Below are 23230 nucleotides of genomic sequence, written 5' to 3' on the forward strand. Positions count from 1 at the left end.
AGAGACTCTGGTATTGACTACAGAGCAGGGTCCAACAGGCCGTGTTGAAGGTAAAACACCACGGCCGACACAATCAAACTAGCTTGTGTTAAAATACTCAACAGATGTTTACTTCATCTCAATTAAAAGCAATATAAACAGCATATATGGTTAATATTTGCCCTTTTACATTAGATCACATTAATTAATTACTATTTATATAAATAACTTGTCTGCTAGTTTTGCAGGATGTGTAGAAAGTAGCGTTGCCTATGGAAACGTTTTAGCGTGATTTTAGTAATCTGCCCTGTTCATCTCGATAGGACAGTGGTGAGTCTGTGGGGAAAGGAAGGCGAGGTGACGATGCCAAAGAAGGAGCAACAAGCTGGAGGAGTGTTTCTGGAAAAGGATGCAGGGTAAATAATAAGGAGGGGTTTCGAGGTGGGGGATTTGGGGGTGTTTCTGTGCCTTTCTGGGACTCGTGCTTAGCCAAGCTCTCCTTGTGTTCATAGCCCAGAGCACACTGGTCCTGCTTCTCCTTCTCTACCCCATACTGCCCTCCAAACCCACGCTTATAGTCTGCAACACAACACACACACACATATATATACACACACACACACATATATATAAACAGACAGACAAACATATAAAGACAATGATCAGGGTATATGCAGGAATCCTGAAGTCACATGTAAGACATTTTAAGACCTTTTTTAAGACCCTTTCCATACATTTTAAGACCTCATCGCCACTTGGAGTTCTAACCGGTTACCTTGGCGACACACTTTACCTCACATTGACTATATACAGTATTGATTGTCCTTCCTCCTGATCTTCCAACCATTTGGACGCAGACTTGCATTTCCCCATAACGATGTTGTTTAACAACCGGCGTAAACGGACCTTCGTGCTATCAAGCAGTGAGCGTGCGATGTCCTGTTCAGATGACGTCAAACCCAACGGGATGCCATCAATAAACTACACAGAATCACACTACACACCTACGCCATGATTACATTCAGGCAGACTGTAGAACACAACCTCTTTGGACAATTTATATACTTATTGAAAACAAGCTACAAAATGTAATGCCTTGGAAAATGCCGTTTAATAGCCTTCATTTTCGCTAAATTGATTTATCAACTTTTAATACTTTTTAAGACCCCGCGGACCCCCTGTATAGGGACATGATGTTAACGAGATACAGCCTGATGATACACTAGACAGGCTTTTCAGTGACATGAAGTTGTTCTGGTTCTACAAGACAAGAACCAGAGGGAAGAGCATCATTCTTCACGTGATGAATACATTATTAACAAATCTGAAGAAATGTTCAAAGACTTTAAGCTAAACATTGAGTTTTTAATAACAATTGTACTATATTTAGTCTTGGGATTACTTTGTTTTCCATAAGTTTCTTTATGTTTGAGGCCATCATCCTAACAAATAATCCTGAATTTATCTAAAGTCGTTTATTGGATCAAGTGAGTTATGGATAAAAAATAAAAAAACCTTTGTATGCTTTGTTTTTGGGGGATATACTAAACATTGGAAGTAGTTACAGTTGGATACATAATAATAAATAAATAGATAGATATACTATATTTACAGGTGCACGCAAGCATTCACACGTACGTTTAATAACAGAATTGTATTCAAATACACAAAAAAAGGTGTTGAAGGAACTCATTCCTGCCCCGTCTTTTTATCTCCTTTTGTCACTACTCTGAACAAAAGGATGAACACGGAGACAATAGGTTGTGAGGGGATTGTAGCATCCTGTGGCCATGACTATCAGATTTGATTACATGGCTTAGTTGAATACTTGATTCTGATTGGTCAATTCAGAACACGTGACACGTTGTTAATCCAGAACAGACAGACCGCTGTCAAGGACTTATTGACCGTTGTTAAGGACGCTCACATCTGCAGAAAGAAGTCCGGTCGATTGAACTGTATACAGTTTGCTTTTCGAACTGGAACAAGAAAACAGCGGAGAAGTAACGGGGCAGAAACCCTCCTTTTTACGCAGCGGTCCAGACATCGACATCGAACGGCGACACATATTCAGTGTGCAGTTCCTTTGGCATTAGGGCAGGGATATCTAGATACTTCCCGAGGTTTGACATAATGAATTGTGCTACTTTTAAAGCAACCAACGATGTTTTCAAATCTGTAATCAAAAAGCTCCGCCTTCCTGCCGTTGCTACCCTATGGTTGCTACGTGTAACAACGGACTATTTTTCTTAGCGGATGCATGTCAATTTAAATCAATACAACTATTTTTTAAATCCATAAAAGCATTTCAATTAGTATTGGGAGTCATGTCGGGATCATATGCAGCGACTTGGTCCTTATGGGGTCGCTGCACATTATCCCTTACATTTGTTATAATGAAAGGCGAGTTTATTTATATAGCACCTTTCAACACAAGGCAATTCAAAGTGCTTTACAAAAGACGAAAGACATTAAGAAAATGGCAGTAAGTGGATCATTGTGATGTTAGTAGGTCAGCACAGTAACATGATGGGATTCCACTTGTTATAAATTGGTCTGAATGAAAGCTTCAGCTAACATTCAAATATAAATCTGAGCTGCGGTTTCACTTCCTCCATCAGAGCTTTGTTTTAACAGCAGATTGAGGAAGTGAACTTTTGAAAGACCACATCCGAAACCACAATATAAACCACATCAGAGCCGAGGAGGAACACAGGTTTCACAGAGAGTAGCTACACTGAAAGCAGAACACATTTAAGATCCTCGTTCAACGTTCTAGCAAAAGTCAGATGAGGGTTTGATGTGAAACAGTTTAAATGGAGAAATGTAGAAAACAGCTGTTCAACAACAAAATATTAGGATGTGCAGAGCAGTAAGTCTGAACGACATTTTTAAAATGACATCGCTGGTCTTTTGTGAAATGTATAGAAAAAACCTAAAGGACTTTTAAACGGATGAAGACAAAGTGTGTGTTGTTGGTTTTTCTGTAGCCAAAACCGTTTTTGTTCGACTGATATGTTTATTTCCTGTTCCACGCCCAGTTTCTGGCTTTATTACAGGAGCCTGCTTTGGATTTGTGATTGACTGATGAAGGATAACTGAGATTGGTAGTGGTTTAAATGTCTCATTAGCAGCACATTTGTAAAATAACAGCTGAGAAATAAGTTAATGATCATCTATCAGACCTGTCTTGTGGAGTTACGGCCCGTCCACACTACAGCTTCAAAAAAAGCTTGGAGCTGGGCGTGTCTGAAGCTCGACCAACAACCAATCACATGAATCTCCCGCCCCTGACACACAAGCAGCGGTTTGATTGGCTAGAGCTTGTACTGGCATATGATTTGATTGGCTGACGCTTCCACCAAAAGCTTCAGAAGCTTCAAAAGTTGAACATTGCTCAACTTTTGCAGCCTGAAACGCCAGGAAAGCTCCGCTCTGCTTCCCACAATGCAGTTCGGCGAAAAGTGACGTCACCCCATTCAAAGTGAATGGGCAGACGCGTTGGAAACCGTTTTTGAAGCTGTCGAAGCTGTAGTGTGGACGGGCCGTTAGTCACGGATAACGTTTTCCTTTGGTATCAAGCTAAAAAGTTGTAGCATGACATGTTTGAGTTAATTCACCTCAGTAGACCACGTCCTGCCCACGGTGCAAAGTTGAAACTAAAATAGGTTATCGTGCAGCCAAACAGTCTGAAAACACTGTTTCTCTACTGTCTGTAATCTGATACTTCTAACATCCACTTGCCATTCCTTTCACATTTCTGATTTGTTTTTACCTTTCTGGGACTCGTGCTGCTGTAGTTTCTCCTGGTGGTCCCATCCCAGCGCAGACTTGTCCTGTCTGTCCGTCTGCACACCAAACTTCCCTCCAAAGCCCTTCACATAGTCTACAGGCAGACAAAGAGACACAATGCAACGCCCCATCTGTTTTTTAAAGGAATTATCTCCAAACTAGAAAGACTCAAAGTTGCAACTCATGTCGAAAGCTTCACTTCAATCAATTCATGTTGTGCTGACGCGAGTGCATGATGTGCATATTTAGAAACAACCCACAATTCATGTGTGCAGTATTGCAACTTTGACACAACACTAGCAGGCCTGTTATCAGAGCACGTGACCCGGTTATCACATATGCAAATCTAGGAGGCAAACACAGCCCGGTGCATTGTGGGGAATGTTTGAAGTCAACTGCTTTTGACAGCAGCCCGTATCTAAGAGCTGCAGTAAAGGTTGAACAGGTGTGTCGGACAAGAAGCTGCAGGTAAAGCAACGAGGAGTTCAGACAAGTCAGGACTCATTCAGACCCTCTGGACTCAAACAATCAGTTCAGGGATCAAATGTTAAATACCAACTATGTGCAATATGTGCAATATATATATATATATGCAATATATACCTGGCTGCTAAATCCTCAGAACTGTTACAGGATGTGTATTCTGTAAATAGTGTAACTTTTTTGATTATAACTTTTTTTTAATCTTTATTACTTCTGTATGCATGCTTAACATTAAGCTGTCTCTTTTCTGCCGTAACGCGCATGCCCCCTCTGAGGGACGAATAAAGGTATCCTGATTCTGAAATCAAACTGCAACTAACATGTTGAGCACCATTTGTTTTGGTTTTCACTCAGTAGGGAAGGATCAAATATATATAACCAGTGGAAAGGAAAACAATCCAAAGTGCTTTTCCCCCACTGTCACGGCAACTGAAGTCATTAGACATGAAACCGTCAGTAATCAGTTTGTTCTCAGTGGGTATAAATCACATGCTGTTTATCATTGAATGAAGGAGCAGTTTGTTCCTGTGCGCACCAACCTGTCTGGGACTCGTGCTTCTCAGTTTTTCCCTGGTACTCAAAGCCCATCGCGCTCTTGTCCACTTTGTCGGTCTCAACACCGAACTTTCCTCCAAAGCCTTTAGTGTAATCTGAAGAGGAGAGGAAACATTTAAAGTGTGCACAGGAAGAGGAGCAGTGTGTACCCATCACACATATGGGGTGTTTCTCAATGTCGAGGAAGGATGCTCCAGAGCCACTATTTCAAGGATGCTACGTCATCGAATCCTGCCGAAGGACTGTTCCAATGTCCAGGATGCTTGGAATTCTACCGAGGACTGAATCCTTCATTGCGGGAAATTTCGAGGATGCACCAGTGGGTGTTTCTCAATGTCGAGGACGCTTCCTTGGTAGGACATGTCCCTCCGAGTCAGGTCCTTCAGAAGCGAGGCAAGAATCCTTCCTAGCCTCGGAAAACGAAGAATGGTGGAACAGGCTAACAGGTGTGCGTCATATGCGAGGCCCCGCCTTAAATGGAGCGCAATTTCCGCCAAAGATTTGGGAAATTGGTCCGTGCGCAAAGCATTGTGGGGATTTTAAGACCGGAGGATACACATGTGCAGCCTCGAAATTTCCCGCAACAAAGTACGCCGGCCTCGGTAGAATTCCAAGCATCCTGGACATTGGAACAGTCCTTCGGCGGCACTCGATGACGTAGCATCCTTGAAATAGTGGCTCTGGAGCAGCTTTCCTCGACATTGAGAAACACCCAGTGTCTCCTCCGCGGTCTTAAAACCCCTTCAATGCTTTGCGCACGGACCAATTTCCCCAAATCTTTGAAGGAAAATGTAAGGCGGGGGCCTCTCATATGACGCACACTTGCTAGCCTGTCCCATTATTCGTTCTCCGAATGAAAGTAGGGTTCTTGCCTGGCTTCTGAAAGAACTGACTCGGAAGGACATGTCCTACCAAGGAAGCGTCCTCAACATTGAGAAACACCCAGAGTCTGGAATCTAAAACTAGGAGGGAGGAACTTATTCAAAGATTTTTATTAAAGAAATGCTGACGTATTTCCGAAAAGACTGCCAACACATTCAAACATCCATTGCCTACAACACAAGGGAACCGGAGTCAATCCTGCACCACTTTTCTCCGGGTTCTTGGGACAAACCTGTCTGGGACTCGTGCTTCTCAGTTTTTCCCTGGTACTCAAAGCCCATAGCGCTCTTGTCCACTTTGTCGGTCTCAACTCCGAACTTTCCTCCAAAGCCTTTAGAATAATCTGAAGAGGAGAGGGGGGGAGAAACATCACAAGTTAATAAAGGAAGGGGAGGAGCACCAACAAATGTTTCTCTCCCTGTGCAACTGCACTGTCGACATAAAATGAGGTTGATCAATAATACTTTTCATTATGTCCTGTTTATCTATCTATCATGGCAACACTTCCCTTCTGTAAAAGTGCGCATTTTTACATTCACCACAAGAGAGCCCAATTTGATATGAAAAAAACCATATGAGCATATTTCACAATTGTATATCTGCCGTTTTGGAAAGAGAACAAATACGTTAGGTGGAAGAAAAGCTTAAAGGTGGGGTAGGTACGTTTGAGAAACCGGCTCGAGATACACTTTTTGTTATATTCCATGGAATGCTCTTAACATCCCGATATCAATGAATATCTGAAGTGCTTTGTGGAAGCCGTGGCGCTGTAAAAAGCACGACCAATCATTTGAGCCGGCCCGGCTAAAATAACTGGATGGCCTACCTGCCTGTCAGCCTTCCATCTGTGCACAAACTTATCTCGTGCCCTCATTGGTCATGTGCGCATTCGTGTGTGTTGGAGGAGGGGCTCTGTAAGGAAGTGGCAGATTTTTTCCGGTTGTGTATTTTCAAATTCTAGCCACTCGAGCTGGTTTCTCCAGAATTACCTACCCCACCTTTAAGGGTGACAAACAGCATGTTTAAGGGGAACAGTAAACTAAATAAAAATATCCCATGGGCACTTCCAAGTCTTTGCCAAGCACCTGAAATCTGAGATGATAAGGGAGGAACACGTTCAAATATGGTAATAAGTACAAAAGGTCTCCCATGTTCTTAAAGACCCGTGTCCCACATCTTACAAACACTATTATAAGTAGGGCTGCACAATTTGAATAACTTATTGTGATTAACTTGAATGACACTGCAACTGCGATATGATTTGAGATATTAGATAGAATGATAATTTCCTGGAAAAACTATTCACATTATCATAAAAAAATATATATATAAATACATTTAAAGACACCTAAAAAGTCTGTTTTCTTAAATCTGTAAAATACATTTGGGAAGTCAGGACTACAGCTCCGAGATCATTCATCCAGATATTTTCACACATTTTGCCTTTACTAGATATTGTGCTTAAGGACATTTGGATATTGAATTTATTGTGATACATTTTAAATATTTGTGCAGCCATAATTATAACAATGTTTTTACGCTGGAGGAAAAAACACATCACAAATGCAACTGAGAGAAAACATAGTAATAACCTAAGTCATGGTTTGCAACATTTTATAAGCAAGCAGAGGCTGAGGACTGAAGGAGGAGGGAGAAATGCAAAACAACATTTATCAGGATCTGCATGGAGCTCACTTTTTGAGGTGTGTGTGTGTGTGTGTGTGTGTGTGTGTGTGTGTGTGTGTGTGTGTGTGTGTGTGTGTGTCCATCAGGCCACGTCTCTCCGGTGTTAATAGGACAAACCTTTCTGGGAATCGTGTTTGTCGGTTTTCCCCTGGTAATCGAAGCCCATGGCGCTCTGGTCCACGCGGTCCGACTGCACGCCGTATCGCCCCCCAAACCCCACGGAGTGGTCTACACAGCAAAGCAGGGGAGGGGGTCAAAGGTCAGGGGGAAGCAGCATGAAGCAGTGGTCACGAAGCAGCGGCCCAATTCCAAACTCCTCGTTAACATTACAGACATCTTTGTGTGTCTCAATTTAAAGGTAGGTAAGGATGGAGAAACCAGCTCGAGTGGCTAGAATTTGAAAATACACCGCCGGAACAAATCTACCCCTTCCTTCAGACTTCCTCACAGAGCCCCTCCTCCAACACACAGGAACGCGCACATGACCAATGAGGGCACGAGATAAGTGTGTGCACAGATGGAAGGCTGACAGGCAGGTAGGCCATCCAGTTACTTTAGCCGGCTCAGATGATTGGTCGTGCTTTTTACAGCGCCACGGCTTCCACTGATGACATTTTTTAATGTATTTATTGTCAAAGCATTTAATATATTCATTGCTATCAGGATGTTAAGAGCATTCCATGGAATATAACAAGTGTTTCTGAAGTGGATTACCTACCCCCCCTTTAAGAGAGCCCTTAGCGAAAGAGCGGGCACAAGAATTAGCAGTAAATACCAAAGTAGTCTGTTCCATTAACTTCTTATCATGTAATAAATAAACGAAAAAGATGGTAATCTGCACGATATGTTATCCAAACGAATTTAAATAATCAGACGGGATCGATTTGATCCAGACGTGAACACTAAGCGGTTTCCACTGTATTAGCTCATGTGTGCTAAATACTAAAAAGAGCTCAAGGCACCAGATGTGAACAAGTGACTCCACTCTGAAAACTCATTTAATTTATTCCATTATTCTCCCTTTGTCATACATGCATGTTTATTCTATCTTACCTAGTTCAAACCAATGTTTAGACTGATGAAATAAATGTTGCTGTTTAACAAACAAAACACTCTCTTCAAACCTAGATGTGCTAGTAAGATACATTTGAAATACTTTCTGTTTAGTGTCTCTCTTCTCAGCTTCAGATCGCTTATCACGGTGTCCCGTATCTCCATTCTGTCTTGGGATCATTGTTGCATTTTGAACTGTTTGCCAAACATTCGTTGCTGTCATTATCACGATCATGTGGTGCTGTTTTTAAGTCCAGAAGAAGCATATCTGCACTGCCGTTAAACTGAGACAGCACTGAGGAAACGTTGGAACTGGGCAAATGATCCTCAACTGTGCGCAGGTGATGAAGGCAACACACAGGTGATGACAGAACGGGGAAAGCAGCTTTAGAGATACTCAAACGCAAAGAAGCCACGGTTCACACTGTACACTCGCAGTGTGGACGTAATACGAGTTGTTTTGTTTGGCTCTCTTCCAGCACATTCAAGGTTACAGGGACGTTAAATAAATACTTCTCCCATAATCTTTTTTTCCCTGAGAAGTCTTGAAAGACATAGAAATAATTCAAGGTATCGCCATTGTGTTATTTGTGTGGGTGAAGTATTCCTTTACCACACTAAAATACCTCCAAAGCTGAAAGTTAGCAACTCAATCGTCTTGCGCTGAAGTATAGAGCAACACAATGCGTGTGCTACCGTCATAACAATTACAAACTACACTTCAACGTATAATATGGCAGGAAACAAAGACAAATCAACACCATACATAAATCTGTCTGTACAGGAGCGTCCTGGCTGAGCGACAGCCAATCGCTCATCAAACTGGAAAAAGTCTCCTGCAGGCGATTTAGAAATCTATCGCTGTTAGCTAAACCTAAATGGATAATACAAATAAACAGATGAAATGAAGTGGAAGTGAGTTCTACACTTCAGGTGATCTGAGGCGGAAGAAGACGTGCACAAAGACAACCCTTACCTTTCTGAGACGCGTGTTTCTCCGTCTTCCCACTGTACTCAAACCCAACAGCTGACTGCAAAGAGAGAGGGAGAAGACACTCAGTTATTAATATGAACTTACTGACGGTTTACCCCTCGTCACGCTCCACTGCAGTTAAACTCAGAAGCGTTAGATATACAATGTGACACTGAGAGATAAACAGTCTTTATGTCCCTTGCATACCTAGTTGTAGTTGTTGCTTAACACAACAGTGACAAGCTCTTTGAACCTAAATGTTGGCTTTGGACATCTTTTACTAGGACTGCATAGAAGCTTTTTTCATAACGTACACATATGATTATATATATCAGTGTTTCCCCTACCATTGTCCAACGGAGCCCCGCGCCCCCCCTGACACTCAGGGTGTTTTAAAAGGAGTTTGTTTTTGTGTGTATATATATATATATATATATACATATATATATATAGCACTAAATTGCAACTAATCTATATTTCACATTGAACATGTGCTCTTTTATTAAATAAACTAAACGCTATCATTTTAAGTTTTTGACCCAAAGAAACACTGATGCATTAATCAATAACAATAATCCACAGCTCCTCTTTCTGCTCCAGAGGATTTAAAGAACATATATCCCAATACCAGCCCCCCCCCCCCGTATGTCTACTTGTATGGCAAAGTATGTCTACTTTGCCATACAAGTAGACATGCACGTCTATTCACTCACAGGCAAGTCTACGGACAAGCTAAATAGACAGTTTCTATGTAAAAAACGACATTTGGAAAGCTTTAAGAGGCAATCAGGTCCAGCAGCTGCTTCATCAGCCACATTAGAAGCAGCAGTAGCTCAAAGGGACTTAGTTTGGGAACTGTAGGGTCGCCGGTTCAAGTCCCAGAACGATTAGCAAGTACTGCTCAATGCATTTATATGTTCACTTACTCTGATAAATCTGATATTTTCACCATGGATGTATCTGAGTTTTATTATATTAACATGTGCTTGCCTCCATATTTAATATAAAAATGTAACGGCGCCGGTGATGATGGCTGCCGGGTCTTTTGCAACTTTGTTCGCTTTATTTCAGTGTTTGTTTGCTTTTCGTTGTGTGCTTTTATCACTTGTATAGAGACTCTTATGGCACTACTTCTATTCTATTGTCTTGTCTTGCACTGTTGTATCTGTTTTATTGTGTTGCTCTGTTGGAGGAGCCTGTGACCTAAGATTTGCATCGACATAACTACAATGTAGCTATGTTCGAATGACAATAAAAGCCTTGAATCTGGAATCTGTTCGTCTGTAAACTGCCATGAAATAAAGGCTTTCTAACTGAAGTACCTGATCGACACGGTCCGCCTGGACTCCGAACTTCCCTCCGAAGCCTTTAGAAGTGTCCGTCTGGGAGCAGTGCTTGGACAGCTTGCTCTGGTAGTCATGACCCACAGCGGACTGAGAAGAAAAACACCATTTCAACACATAAGGAGGGCAGTGAGCGAGGGGACACTGGAGGAGGGGGGGGGGGGGGTCAGGGAAAGAGCAGTGGAGCTGGAAACTAAGGAAGTGGTGACACCTGACTCATCACAGACTAACAGTGTGTGGAGTAAACAGCGCACGGTCATCACATTCAAGCTGCAGTGACCACGGCACAGAGATTAACGAGTGGAAACAGCCAACACACACTCAGCCTGTTCACACACACACCGAGAGTATTAAAGGTCCCCAATCACACTGTTTTTCATATTAAAGGTCTCAGATATATACAGAACATGTCTCTGAAGTGTTTGGCTCCAAACACCAAACAGATCATTGCAGCATTACCCATAATCCCCTCTGTTTCAGCCCTGTTTCCAAAGTGCTGATTCTCTGTCTGTTACTTTAGATGAAAATAAGGAGCCCCTCCCCACGCCCCTCTGAGAGAGATCTGGTTACAAAGAACTCAATGGAGCTCTAGGAGGAGATTCAGGTGATAAGGGGGGGGGGGGGGGTTACCTTGGTTGCTGATTGGCTAATGGTTACACAAGACAAAACATCGTTATGACATCATAAAGTGGCCAAAATCTGATCAGCTCATTTTCAAACAGGTTTTTATAGAAATGGATCAAAAAGAGAGAGAATCTTTGTTCCTGAAACTTTCAGAGTCTCTTTCCACAGAGGGGACACATGTTGATGTAGAAGAGACATGAAGAAGAGGGGACACATGTTGATGTAGAAGAGACATGAAGAAGAGGGGACACATGTTGATGTAGAAGAGACATGAAGAAGAGGGGACACATGTTGATGTAGAAGAGACATGAAGAAGAGGGGACACATGTTGATGTAGAAGAGACGTGAAGAAGAGGGGACACATGTTGATGTAGAAGAGACATGAAGAAGAGGGGACACATGTTGATGTAGAAAAGACATGAAGAAGAGGGGACACATGTTGATGTTGATGTAGAAGAGACATGAAGAAGAGGGGACACATGTTGATGTAGAAGAGACATGAAGAAGAGGGGACACATGTTGATGTAGAAGAGACATGAAGAAGAGGGGACACATGTTGATGTAGAAGAGACATGAAGAAGAGGGGACACATGTTGATGTAGAAGAGACGTGAAGAAGAGGGGACACATGTTGATGTAGAAGAGACATGAAGAAGAGGGGACACATGTTGATGTAGAAAAGACATGAAGAAGAGGGGACACATGTTGATGTTGATGTAGAAGAGACATGAAGAAGAGGGGACACATGTTGATGTAGAAGAGACATGAAGAAGTGGGGACACATGTTGATGTAGAAAAGACATGAAGAAGAGGGGACACATGTGATGTAGAAGAGACATGAAGAAGAGGGGACACATGTTGATGTAGAAGAGACATGAAGAAGAGGGGACACATGTTGATGTAGAAGAGACATGAAGAAGAGGGGACACATGTTGATGTAGAAAAGACATGAAGAAGAGGGGACACATGGTGATGTAGAAGAGACATGAAGAAGAGGGGACACATGTTGATGTAGAAGAGACATGGAGAAGAGGGGACACATGTTGATGTAGAAAAGACATGAAGAAGAGGGGACACATGTTGATGTAGAAGAGACATGAAGAAGAGGGGACACATGTTGATGTAGAAGAGACCTGTGATGTGAGAGACATGAAGAGGGGACACATGTTGATGTAGAAGAGACATGAAGAAGAGGGGACACATGTTGATGTAGAAGAGACATGAAGAAGAGGGGACACATGTTGATGTAGAAAAGACATGAAGAAGAGGGGACACATGTTGATGTAGAAGAGACATGAAGAAGAGGGGACACATGTTGATGTAGAAGAGACATGGAGAAGAGGGGACACATGTTGATGTAGAAAAGACATGAAGAAGAGGGGACACATGTTGATGTAGAAGAGACATGAAGAAGAGGGGACACATGTTGATGTAGAAGAGACATGAAGAAGAGGGGACACATGTTGATGTAGAAGAGACATGGAGAAGAGGGGACACATGTTGATGTAGAAGAGACATGAAGAAGAGGATTTTGTATAATAGGAGACTTGTGAGATGAATTTATCATAATAACCTCGTGAGGCTGTCCAACAACATCATCTCGGACCCAAACCATGTTCTGAACAGAGAATATGAACTGCTACTATCTAATGGGAGATTCAATAAAGTCAGACTGAAGCATCCTTAGAAGCATCCTTTGTGCTCCAGTCAATCCTCACAGTAAACACAGAGCTGAATCCAGATCAAATGCACGCTGAAGGCTCTTTGAGCATGTTTTCTCTCAGTGATCGTGCTGTTATGTTAAATGTGTGTTGTTTGTTTGTCATGTATTGTGTCTTGATGTTTGTCTGTGTTGATGTTACACATGGAGCTGCTGGGATGCAAGTCACATTTCAGACTTGATCTGACCATTAAAGTATTATCGTATCGTATTAATATTTAAACTTGTAACATAAAGTATCTTTCTTCCCCAATACTGTAGATCAGCAACCATTACAGTCCTGTCTTTGACTCCCTCTCACCTTGTCCATGCGGTCTTGCTGAACTCCGAACTTCCCCCCGTATCCGTCGGATGCTTTGGGCTCGGTGTCCTGCTCCTTCTTCCTCAGAGAGCTGTGCTCCGTGGACACCGCCTCACGCAGGCGGTTGATACTAAACCAAGGAGGAAACAAGTTAGGAGACACATTTAGATGATTCACATGTTTCATCCCACAGGCCAAAAGACTGTTCAACACCTGAACTTTTGAAAGAACATCCATAACATCGATCTGTTTCAACTTACAAGTTATTTATCGAATATATTATATTCCAATTACTTGTATATAGACTCTTATTGCACTATGAATTGTATTTCTGTGAATGGTGCTATACTAAATAAAGTCATTATTATTATTATTGAGTGTTTTATTGGTTGTTTCTGCTTCATGCAAGGACTGATTCTGCAACACCATGCCTTTAAATGTTGTGATATATTGTGATCCATATCGTTTTACACACTGTACCATACCTGTCATGTTCATACTGTAATATCTAGCTATTCTTATCCATATGTATATACTAGGGATGTAACAATATATCGAATATCGCGATAAATAAATGTCTCAATACCGTCGTGAGACTGACAAAATCTACCGTGATTTTTTTTAAATTATTTTATTTTTATTTTAAATAAAAAACATTTTAAAACCTTTATTTAACCAGATGGTCCCATTGAGATCATCGATCTCTTTTTCAAGGGAGACTGTCCAACATGGCAGCAAGTAGGTTACAACATGAACATAAAACAACAGATAACACAAAAGGACATCGTATTTACAGGCCTACGTTTACACACCTAGAGACATTGATACCAACAGTATATGTATATCTTGCCCTGTCAATAAGCCTCACCTTCTTGGCAACAACTGTATTGTTTTTGAAGTGGTGGAGAGACAATGCACAGTTTGACCCACTGCTGTCACCCATGGCCAAAGCATATCTCTCTGTCCCAGCAACATCAGTACCAAGCAAGAGAGTTTTCTCCACAGCAGGGGATATTGCAAACGCCCAAACATCCCAGCTTCTACCTGGAAATGTGGACATGCTCATATTCCTAAAAGATAACCTTGATGACGCTGAGTGAGTGAGTGAGTGAGTGAGTGAGTGAGTGAGTGAGTTAGAGTTGAGTTACTTGAAAAACTAAAGTGAAACTTGATTTATTCTATTGCCGGGTCTGATTATTATATTGTTGACACTTTAAAATACTACTATCCTACTAAAATGCTGTACAAATCAGATTTATTATTTAATAAAGAAAAAAAAATTCAAGTACAAATTTTTTTTTAAAACTTTTTTTCAATATCGCGATAAATATCGTACCGTGGACTTTTTAATCGCGATATTATCGTACCGTGAGTTTGAGGCTCCGTGGTAAACTGTGGTAACATGAAGAGCCGTTTGGGAGCTGAAACAGCCGGCGCATTAAGAGAGCCGAGCCAAATTATCCGGCTCACCAACGTAAAAAGACAGTATCTATAAGGGACGGCTCAAGTCAAAATTCAAGCACCCCATTCATGGATTGAAGTTGTGTGTTGTTTTTGCTTGCTTTCGCTGCCGCGAGTTTTGGTCGCTCAGTGATGAAACGTATACCATTGGAATCTGTGGAATCTCAGCTTTCATATGATATCTTGTTTGTGCAGAACCGATGAAGTACATCATATTTATACCGCGAGTTTTGTGATAAGTGCGTTAGCATTTTTTCGCTTAGTGCTAATTCAGAGGCTCGGCGTTAGACTTGTGTTTTGTTTCGGTAAAATGGTTAATATCGGCAGGTAGCTGACTTTCTTCCCGTTAAGTGGGTATGACACATTCATAGTTTGTTCAATGTTAAGAAGCCCTCAGACGCTGTTTCTTGCAAGAAGTTGCGGCTTAACAGGTTAATGTACTTTAAATCAAATACAGAGCCTAAATTCAATGCTAAGAGAAAAATGATTGTCTTTCTCACTCTATGGACTCCTGATGTCCCGAGCCCTCCACCGTCTTGGCCCCCCAGCGCTGCTCCCTCTCCGACACGTCATTCTAGAAATCCAGGAAAAACACATTTGAATGGCAAGGGAAGGACATGGAGACGAGACGAGGACTCAAAGAGGAAATGGAGGAAGGATAAAGTGTGCATTGTTTACCTCAAAGTCAGGGTCCGTCTCCCAGTCGTCCCCTCCGTCGTCTTGTTGCGCAACCTTAACGGACTGTCCTGCTGATGCCCTCCACATCTTCAATCTTATACACACTGAAAAACAAGAAAATATATACTTTATACGGACGGAGGGATACGATTTTCTGAAGCTAAAGAAAGCTGCGAGATAGTGGACGTTGTGTTTCGAAGTTTAACTGCAGCGTTTTACTATTTATTCAATCCATTACTCCGTGTTTCGAGATGGCCGTTTGTGCTTAACGTTGGCTGTTAGCTCTATTTCAACATTAATGAGCATGTTTTGAGAATTTCAATATTATATTTTCAATGTTTTTTTTTCACATTTGGAAGTGGAGTGCCTTGGACCTTTTTGGCTTTGTTTTTGACCTGATTGGTCGTGGAGCTTTTTTTTTAAAAAAATTATTGAAGCACTTTTAAGGCACCTTAAACAACAAGACCAACAACTTCCATCCTGTCAAAGCCTTTATTATCTAACTATATATGAAAATGCAAACAATATATAAATTGATTAACAGAAATTCATTGTACCCCCAGCAATAAATGTATATTGTGATTTGATTATTTGACCAGCCGAGACTTAAATGCATGTTTTGATTATGAATATTACATTTTAAGTTAGCTCAGGTCGACAGAATTGTTTCATTTTCAATATTAAAATATGTATTTTTCACTTTTTTCTTCAAACCAAAGAGCACCATGTCGGTACTTCTGAACACTCTGGAGGTTTCCTTTTTTTAAGTTGACTCAATTTGTCTAATGTAGATAAATAAATGTTTTTGATGAGTCATTTATCAAATCAGAAACTACCATCACTCGTGAGGATTTAAGAAAGACTAACTTTGGATGATCCAACCATAATTGAACAAATCAAACAGTGAACTTAAAGGAATGGTATGCTCATGACACTCATTTTTAAATAATTATCATCCGATAAAACAGACCAGTCTCTACCAGTCTTTTTTTTTTTTTTTTAATCCGATGACATTATCAGTGATTTTAAACTGATTAATTACCGAAATAACATCAACACTGTGGGCGGCGCCATTTTACCGGACGTGACGTAAACCATGCGTTTGGTTTCGAGGACACGTTGATGTTCATGTTATTTACTGTAGTTACTCTCTTCAAATATGCCTCATTGTATCGCGAAACATTGCCACAATTCTGATAGGAACAATCCACGGAATGCTCGGTTCCATCTGTTGCCAAAAGGTAAGCGTAGGAAGTACGTTCGGAGGCAGTGGCTAGCGAAATGTGGCCGGCCCGAACCGAAAGATCCACAGGCGCATGTATGCAGCGAACATTTCAAGTTTCCGGACGACTACTCTGAGAGTATGATAAAACATAACATGGGATTTATTGAACAACCATTACTTAATGGAGATGCAGTACCATCGGTCTTTCTGGTGTCATCACCGACCAGGACACCAGTTCGGCCAGTTGAGAAATCGCCCTCTGTAAGTGTGAAGCGACGGAGGACCAGAAGTAGTGCTCGGAGTAAGAATAAGGTATGTTATAGCGCATTTCCATTGCAGCGGGTAGCCCCGTTTAAACGTCCTTTATCGTCCAGGCCAGGCCAGTTTTTGGTGGCCTTTCCATATAGCGTAGTACCGGCTAGTGGGTATTTCCCCCCAGTTTTTCCGGCCCCATAAAATCGTGGTTCTAGGGCCAGGGACAACGAGGCTGAGTATGCTAAACTAGAGAGGGAATCGCTAGCAAGGGTGGTACTACATGCATACATATCTAGTAATCAAAATCATTGTATCTACTAAGTAGTACTAAGTAGGCTCGAACCTGTATGGCTGAATTCCCCCTTCCAATCTCTTCATATTGCTCAAAACTTCTTCCTCGGCTGACGAGTCCGAACTCAAATACTCCGCCATGTTTTCGTGTGTTTACAAAGTGAACGCATGGATGACGTCACGACCATCACGTGACTACTGAAAATGGGCAAAATGGCAGCGGCCTGACGGAATATACAGGTTTTGATAAAAAAAGAGCTATAAAATCATTATTTACCGGGGAATATCGCTGATTTCTTCAGGGTATGGTTTAAACATAATGTTTCACTAAATACTGAAGTTTTGATTAATTATCTAATGAGTGGAGCATTCCTTTAACAAAAAAAGGAACCAATACAAATAATGATTATACTGTTTATTAAAATGCAATTTTCTTTTTAACAAACTAAAGTATAAGTACTGTGCAACTTTTGTGATTTGTTTGTTGTGCCGGTTGACGGTATATTGTATTGAAGTCGGGCCACCTTTTCTCCTGACTTACAGAGTCATGTCTGCTCACAGAACACAGCAGATTTAGCTGCATTTCAACAGCTGACTGCACCTTTGATATGCAGCAACTTTCCAGGCGCTTTTTCCCATGTTTCTCCGGCTTTGATGCTGAATCTGTACCAGCTGCTTTCATGGTGAGTCACCCTAACCATGCATTTTAACTGAGATGCTGCAGAACTACATGAACAGTGTGGTTTGTTTCTCAGTCATCTCAAGTGACATGGCAACAAAAGCTTTCTGTACTAATCCCAATTCCTGACTCAGCTAAATGTGGGCAATCAGCATCTGTGTTCAATCTGAGTCTGCAGGAGACGTGGCTGCTTCACCTCCGGAGAGAGATCAGAGGAAACGTCACCAGACCAGGAAGCAGCGGCCTGCGAGTCCTAACAACGTTCAGTATGTGAAGACAGGAGGATCTTCCACAACAAAACCACACCCATAACCCAGATATCTGAGCAGGCAGGAGGAGCAAAAAATGCCTTAAAGTGTAAATAAAGTCTGGATAACAGGGAGAATTAGGTTAGACCAATGATTGATAAGTATTTCCATTACATTATGCATATACTTCTACTTCACTACACGTCAGAGGCACACTTTATATGTCATACTCCAAATTGCTCCACAATGAAAAACTACAATATTTAAATGACACAGCAGAAATGACACAAGCATCTGGACAGACAGCTCCTTCTCAAACAGACTCATTCAGCTCTGACGGATACAGGACAACCATCCTGCCAACAGCAATAAACCTGTGAAAGATTCCCAAATTGGGATCAATGGAGTAAATCTTATCGGATCTTATATGACATGTATTTGTAAGTGAAAAAGGAGTAATGTTCTATGATACAGTGAAACGAGCCCATTAAGTTCATTTAGCTGCTTATGTCTGTACTTCTACTTAAGTGCAGTGGTGAAACGAGGACTTCTAATTATAATGTATAATACAGTATTTTAAAACCATAGTATTTCTACTTTTACTTAAGTATAGGCTCTGTGTACTTAAGAGTCAGACCCATGAATGATCATTGTTTCCGTGTCATTGAATACCTTTACCTTAGCTTAATGTTAGTGAGCTTCAATCACAGTAGGTCAAGCCACATGCATTAAAGCACTATCATCTCCTTACATGTTAATTAAACCACTTTAAATGATAAAAACGCAGTTTAATAAGCATTTCGTCTGGTGTTTTCTGACACATTTCTCAGCGTGTCTGCGTCCTCAGGCTGATTAACAGGCTTTGGAAACAGGATGTACACCTCATAAGTAATTATGTCGACACATGAGGATTGAAACGTGAAGTGAACAGCGGAAAATGTGCTTTATATAGCTTCAAAAAATGCGGTAGTGGTAACATTAGCTGTGGTATTTCCTGTTCCAATTGTCCTAGTTAGCTAGCAGGCTAAAGCTAACATGGAATGACTAACTGACTCAGCGCGAGCGTGGCGACGTTTTTCCACAGGTAGATTTTAATCCTCCAACTGAAGTGTTAAAATACTCACCGTCTACAAAGGTAGATCCGACCTGAGTCTAAGAGGAATATTAAAATATCCCCCTGGTGGATGCAGTTCCTTCACACCTCAAGCGTTGATGGAGAAACTGGGATCTCTGCTGGCTCTTACTTCCGGCTCTCCCAGACGTGATGACGTCACACGTAGGCGGGGCATGTACGGGCACGTACGGGCACGTACAAATATATACTCACTACATCTTAACTGCGAACGAAAGAAGCAAAGCAAACCCGTTCATTCGTTTAAAACAGGTCTCTCCAAAATTCACTTTGCCAAGCTGGGAATCAAACCACCAACCTTCTGACTCTTAGACATCCACGTACCCTTTCAACCAAAGCATCCTGAACATGTTTCAGTATAATTTTACCGGGTGGGCTTCTACGTCTATTATAGGTTAGGGTTATAATAAGAGGACTAGTCAGAGGTAAAAACATTTGTTGAAACTCATCACAGGGCATCTGGAGACAGGTTTCTTTAATATGTCCTTCAGAGACAATGAAATTAAGCCTTCTTCCCAACTTTACCAAACTTCATATTTTTTACGCCTCCTTGTTTTTTTCCTTCGAGCTAAGGACGTTGCAGTGCATAGTCATGTAAGCGAAATCGAAACAAAAAATGACATTTACAACAACAACAGCATTAGCAACATAAACAGTGCCACATCTAGTGTTCGAAAAGGAGTGAGAAGAAGTATAATTTATTTAATCTCACCCCCTTGTCCCTAAATGATTTATTTATAATCTATAATCTGCAATAATTATCATTTGTATGCATTATTATTGTTATTATTATTATTCTGCTTTACCTGTTGATTGACATATATACATATACACCTATACATACACATACATATACTGATATACATATATGCACACATACATATACACACTTACATACTCACACATATACACCTACACATAGTCAAACACCTTCCCCATCCCTGTACCTCGAGAAAATAATTTCTCTGTATTTCCTCTTGAACTGGTTAATGTCCGGACATCGCTTAAGCTCCACATTCACACTGTGCCATAGTCTCACTCCACAAGCTGAGATACAGAAAGTTCTTCTGGTTGTACGGACCCTATGAATTTCGAATTGAAATGGTCTCCTTGAACTATATCCCCCCACTCGTTGAGTGAATACTTTTTGGATGTTTCCTGGTAAAACGTTATGATTAGCCTTAAACATGATTTGTGCCGTTTGGAATTCTACCAGGTCTGTGAATTTGAACAATTTTGACGGCAGGAATAATTTGTTAGTGTGATCAAGATATTTGGCATTGTGAATGATTCGTATGGCTTTTTTTGTAGAAGAGATACTGCATGTATATAACTTTTGTAGTTATTGCCCCAGATTTCAGCACAGTTATTCAGATATGGTAAGACTAGTGAACAGTAGAGAATGCAAAGTGATTTCTGATCTAGAACTTGTTTTACTTTGTTTAGTATGGAAAAGCTTCTTTACAGCTTTGATTGCATGTTTTATGTGTAATTTCCAATTTATTGTGTCATCTATTATTACCCCAAGAAATTTAATTTCATGGACTCTTTCAATTTCAACCCCATCTATTTGTATTTGTGTTTTTGTTCTATGTTTACCGAACAGCATTCATTTTGTTTTACTCAAATGTAATGATAGTTTATTTTTGTCAAACCATGTTTTTAATTTGTGCATTTCATGTTCTATGTTCTCCACTAGCTGTTCTAAATTCTCCCCAGAACAGAATATATTTGTATCACCAGCAAACAAAACTAGCCTCAGTACATTGGATACTCTACAGATGTCATTTATGTACAGTATAAACAATTTAGGACCCAACACTGACCCCTGGGGGACACCACAAGCAATGTCCAAACATGAAGAACAGTCATTTCCCATCTTTACATACTGCTGTCTATTGCTTAAATAGCTTTTAATCCAGTCTAAAACTATACCCCTGATACCATACCTTTCTAATTTATATACTAGGATGTCATGGTTGATTGTGTCAAAAGCTTTTTTAATATCTATACAAATCCCTACTGCATATTTGTTGTGTTCAAGGGCATCTGTGATATCCTCAATTGATTCCATAATTGCCAGTGATGTTGATCTGTTTGATCTAAATCCGTATTGACTGTGACTCGGACTCGACTCCGACTCTCCCTAGGTGACTCGGACTCGAAAAGTGGGGACTCGAGCAGGGGCGTCGCCTGGACCTGGAAACATTCGGGGCTTAGCCCACAGTGGCGGCGCTACAGTCAAATTTTCTACTGCAAGACTCCCCACACGCACATACACAATTGCGCCATCTGGTGTCACAAACAAAAAGCTTTGTTACGGCAATGGAGTGTGGGAGACTCTCATAGCACGTGAGGATCTCTTGAGGGTAAGGTGCCTGTATTATCTCGGTGGACAAAATGTATGTTTTTATTTTATAAGGACAATAACGTTCTGTTGTGTTTGTTTAGTTTAATGTTAATTGTTTAATGCTCACAGTCACAGCAACATGTTTTTAGTGTGATTGGCTATTTGTTTTATATGATTTATCAATGTGATCATCAATAGCTAATCTGAGCACCAGAACCCAGCTCACGAGTCCTTTGATGCTGTCCATTGAAATGCAGGTATGTGAGTTTTGTACACCAGTTTATTTATGTTTAATGTTTCACATTGCTCCACATGATGCCTCGACTACAAAGTCTTCCATGTTTCTACGCTTCTTCCTCTGTGTCACAGTTTCGGGAATATCAAGATCATTGCACAGGGCCTTGGTCTTGTCATAGACCTCATGTGCTTTCTCGTTACTTTGGTAACTTTTCAGTGTGTTCTCAACTGCTGTTTTGTAATCTACTGCCTGCACCAAGTCAATTGTTTCTTTCTGCAGGTATTCAAGCAGGCCCTGAGTGGTTGAGAGCAGTGTCTGGAACATGACAAGCATGTAGATGGTACTGCATTTTCAAAGCTTGCTTTCCAGTCCCTTTGCTAGAGGGGCTAAAGGCTCCCTAAAGTCTTGATCAAAGCAGGAGGTTTTTGACATGCCCAGCGAACAAGTTGTTTGTCCCCTACCTCTAGCTGTTTCTGAAATGTTTGCAATCTCTGATGGTGGACAAGAGATGTGGAGAAGAAAGAGTAGAGACACTCCAGGAGATCAACGCAGGTATGTGAGTTTTGTACACCAGTTTGTATAAGTTTAATGTTTCACATTGCTTGTGAAAAATATACTACCACTATACGATAACTGAAATGTGTTGTTGACTGGACACTTATTTTGTAAAAGAGATAGCATGTGAGGATCTCTTAAGCAATGCAGCTCACGTGTCCTTTTTATATGCTGTCCATTGAAATGCAGGAAAGTAATCACCAGCTCTGAGTGATCTGTTGCCGAGGGGACAGTACACCGGAGTTACATAAGCACAGACAAAGTGCTATTTTGGGGGGAACTCACCTCCTCTGGGGTCCCCCAGGAAGATTTTTTTTAAATACTGAAGTTAAAAGCATCAATCTTGTGCACTTTGAGAGCAACATTAAGAGATATGGATACATCTCTCAACACCCATATGTCAAAAATAAATCTCAGAATCAGAAACGGGTTTATTATTTAAAAACACTTCATTTTCCAATTAAATCATAAACTATGTCAATTTATTAGAAGTTGTTAGTAATCAGATTAAACAGAAAAAAGGGATGGAAGGAGGAAATAATAATCCCTCATCTCTTGCTGTTTGCGGTTGAAATGATCTCTTTTGCTGGCCAAACATGCTGGATGGAAAGCAGTGGTGTCTCACTTGCCTTGGCCCTGTATCTGCAGTCCCTAAATCAGTCATGTTACTCATTGACTCTTGTCTGTTCTGGTGTTCCTGTTCATTGTTGTCTCCATTGTCGTTCTTG

The 23230-nt window shown here is 41.0% G+C and overlaps 1 protein-coding gene across 4 annotated transcripts; it reads right to left on the reverse strand.

Moving 5' to 3' along the window:
• Positions 1-57: 57 nt before the first annotated feature.
• LOC117533378 (src substrate cortactin-like) lies at positions 58-19504 on the reverse strand. Of its 4 annotated transcripts, XM_034197074.1 has the most exons (11): positions 19352-19504; positions 15530-15633; positions 15352-15425; positions 13391-13520; positions 10726-10836; positions 9407-9461; positions 7495-7605; positions 5924-6034; positions 4794-4904; positions 3755-3865; positions 120-558 (listed from the first exon to the last, which is right to left on the reverse strand). In XM_034197074.1, exons 2-11 carry the CDS (start codon positions 15614-15616, stop codon positions 263-265), a joined length of 1197 nt encoding a protein of 398 aa, XP_034052965.1. In that variant the 5' UTR covers positions 15617-15633; positions 19352-19504; the 3' UTR covers positions 120-262. The 4 variants fall into 4 exon arrangements, with proteins under 4 accessions (XP_034052968.1, XP_034052967.1, XP_034052966.1 ...); XM_034197076.1 differs by lacking the exon at positions 4794-4904 and having other exon boundaries at positions 91-558; XM_034197075.1 differs by lacking the exon at positions 7495-7605 and having other exon boundaries at positions 104-558.
• Between the last annotated feature and the right edge of the window lie 3726 nt (positions 19505-23230).

Source organism: Gymnodraco acuticeps, unplaced genomic scaffold (assembly GCF_902827175.1).
Source record: "Gymnodraco acuticeps unplaced genomic scaffold, fGymAcu1.1, whole genome shotgun sequence".
Classification (NCBI taxonomy): domain Eukaryota; kingdom Metazoa; phylum Chordata; class Actinopteri; order Perciformes; family Bathydraconidae; genus Gymnodraco; species Gymnodraco acuticeps.

Coding starts and splice junctions, on each gene's coding strand:
- LOC117533378 (XM_034197074.1), bottom strand. CDS start 15,616: ATGTGGAGGGCATCAGCAGGACAGTCCGTTAAGGTTGCGCAACAAGAC. Junction 6,035..7,494: donor CAAACACGATTCCCAGAAAG/GTTTGTCCTATT, acceptor TCTCCTCTTCAG/ATTATTCTAAAGGCTTTGGA. Junction 4,905..5,923: donor GAAGCACGAGTCCCAGACAG/GTTTGTCCCAAG, acceptor TCTCCTCTTCAG/ATTACACTAAAGGCTTTGGA.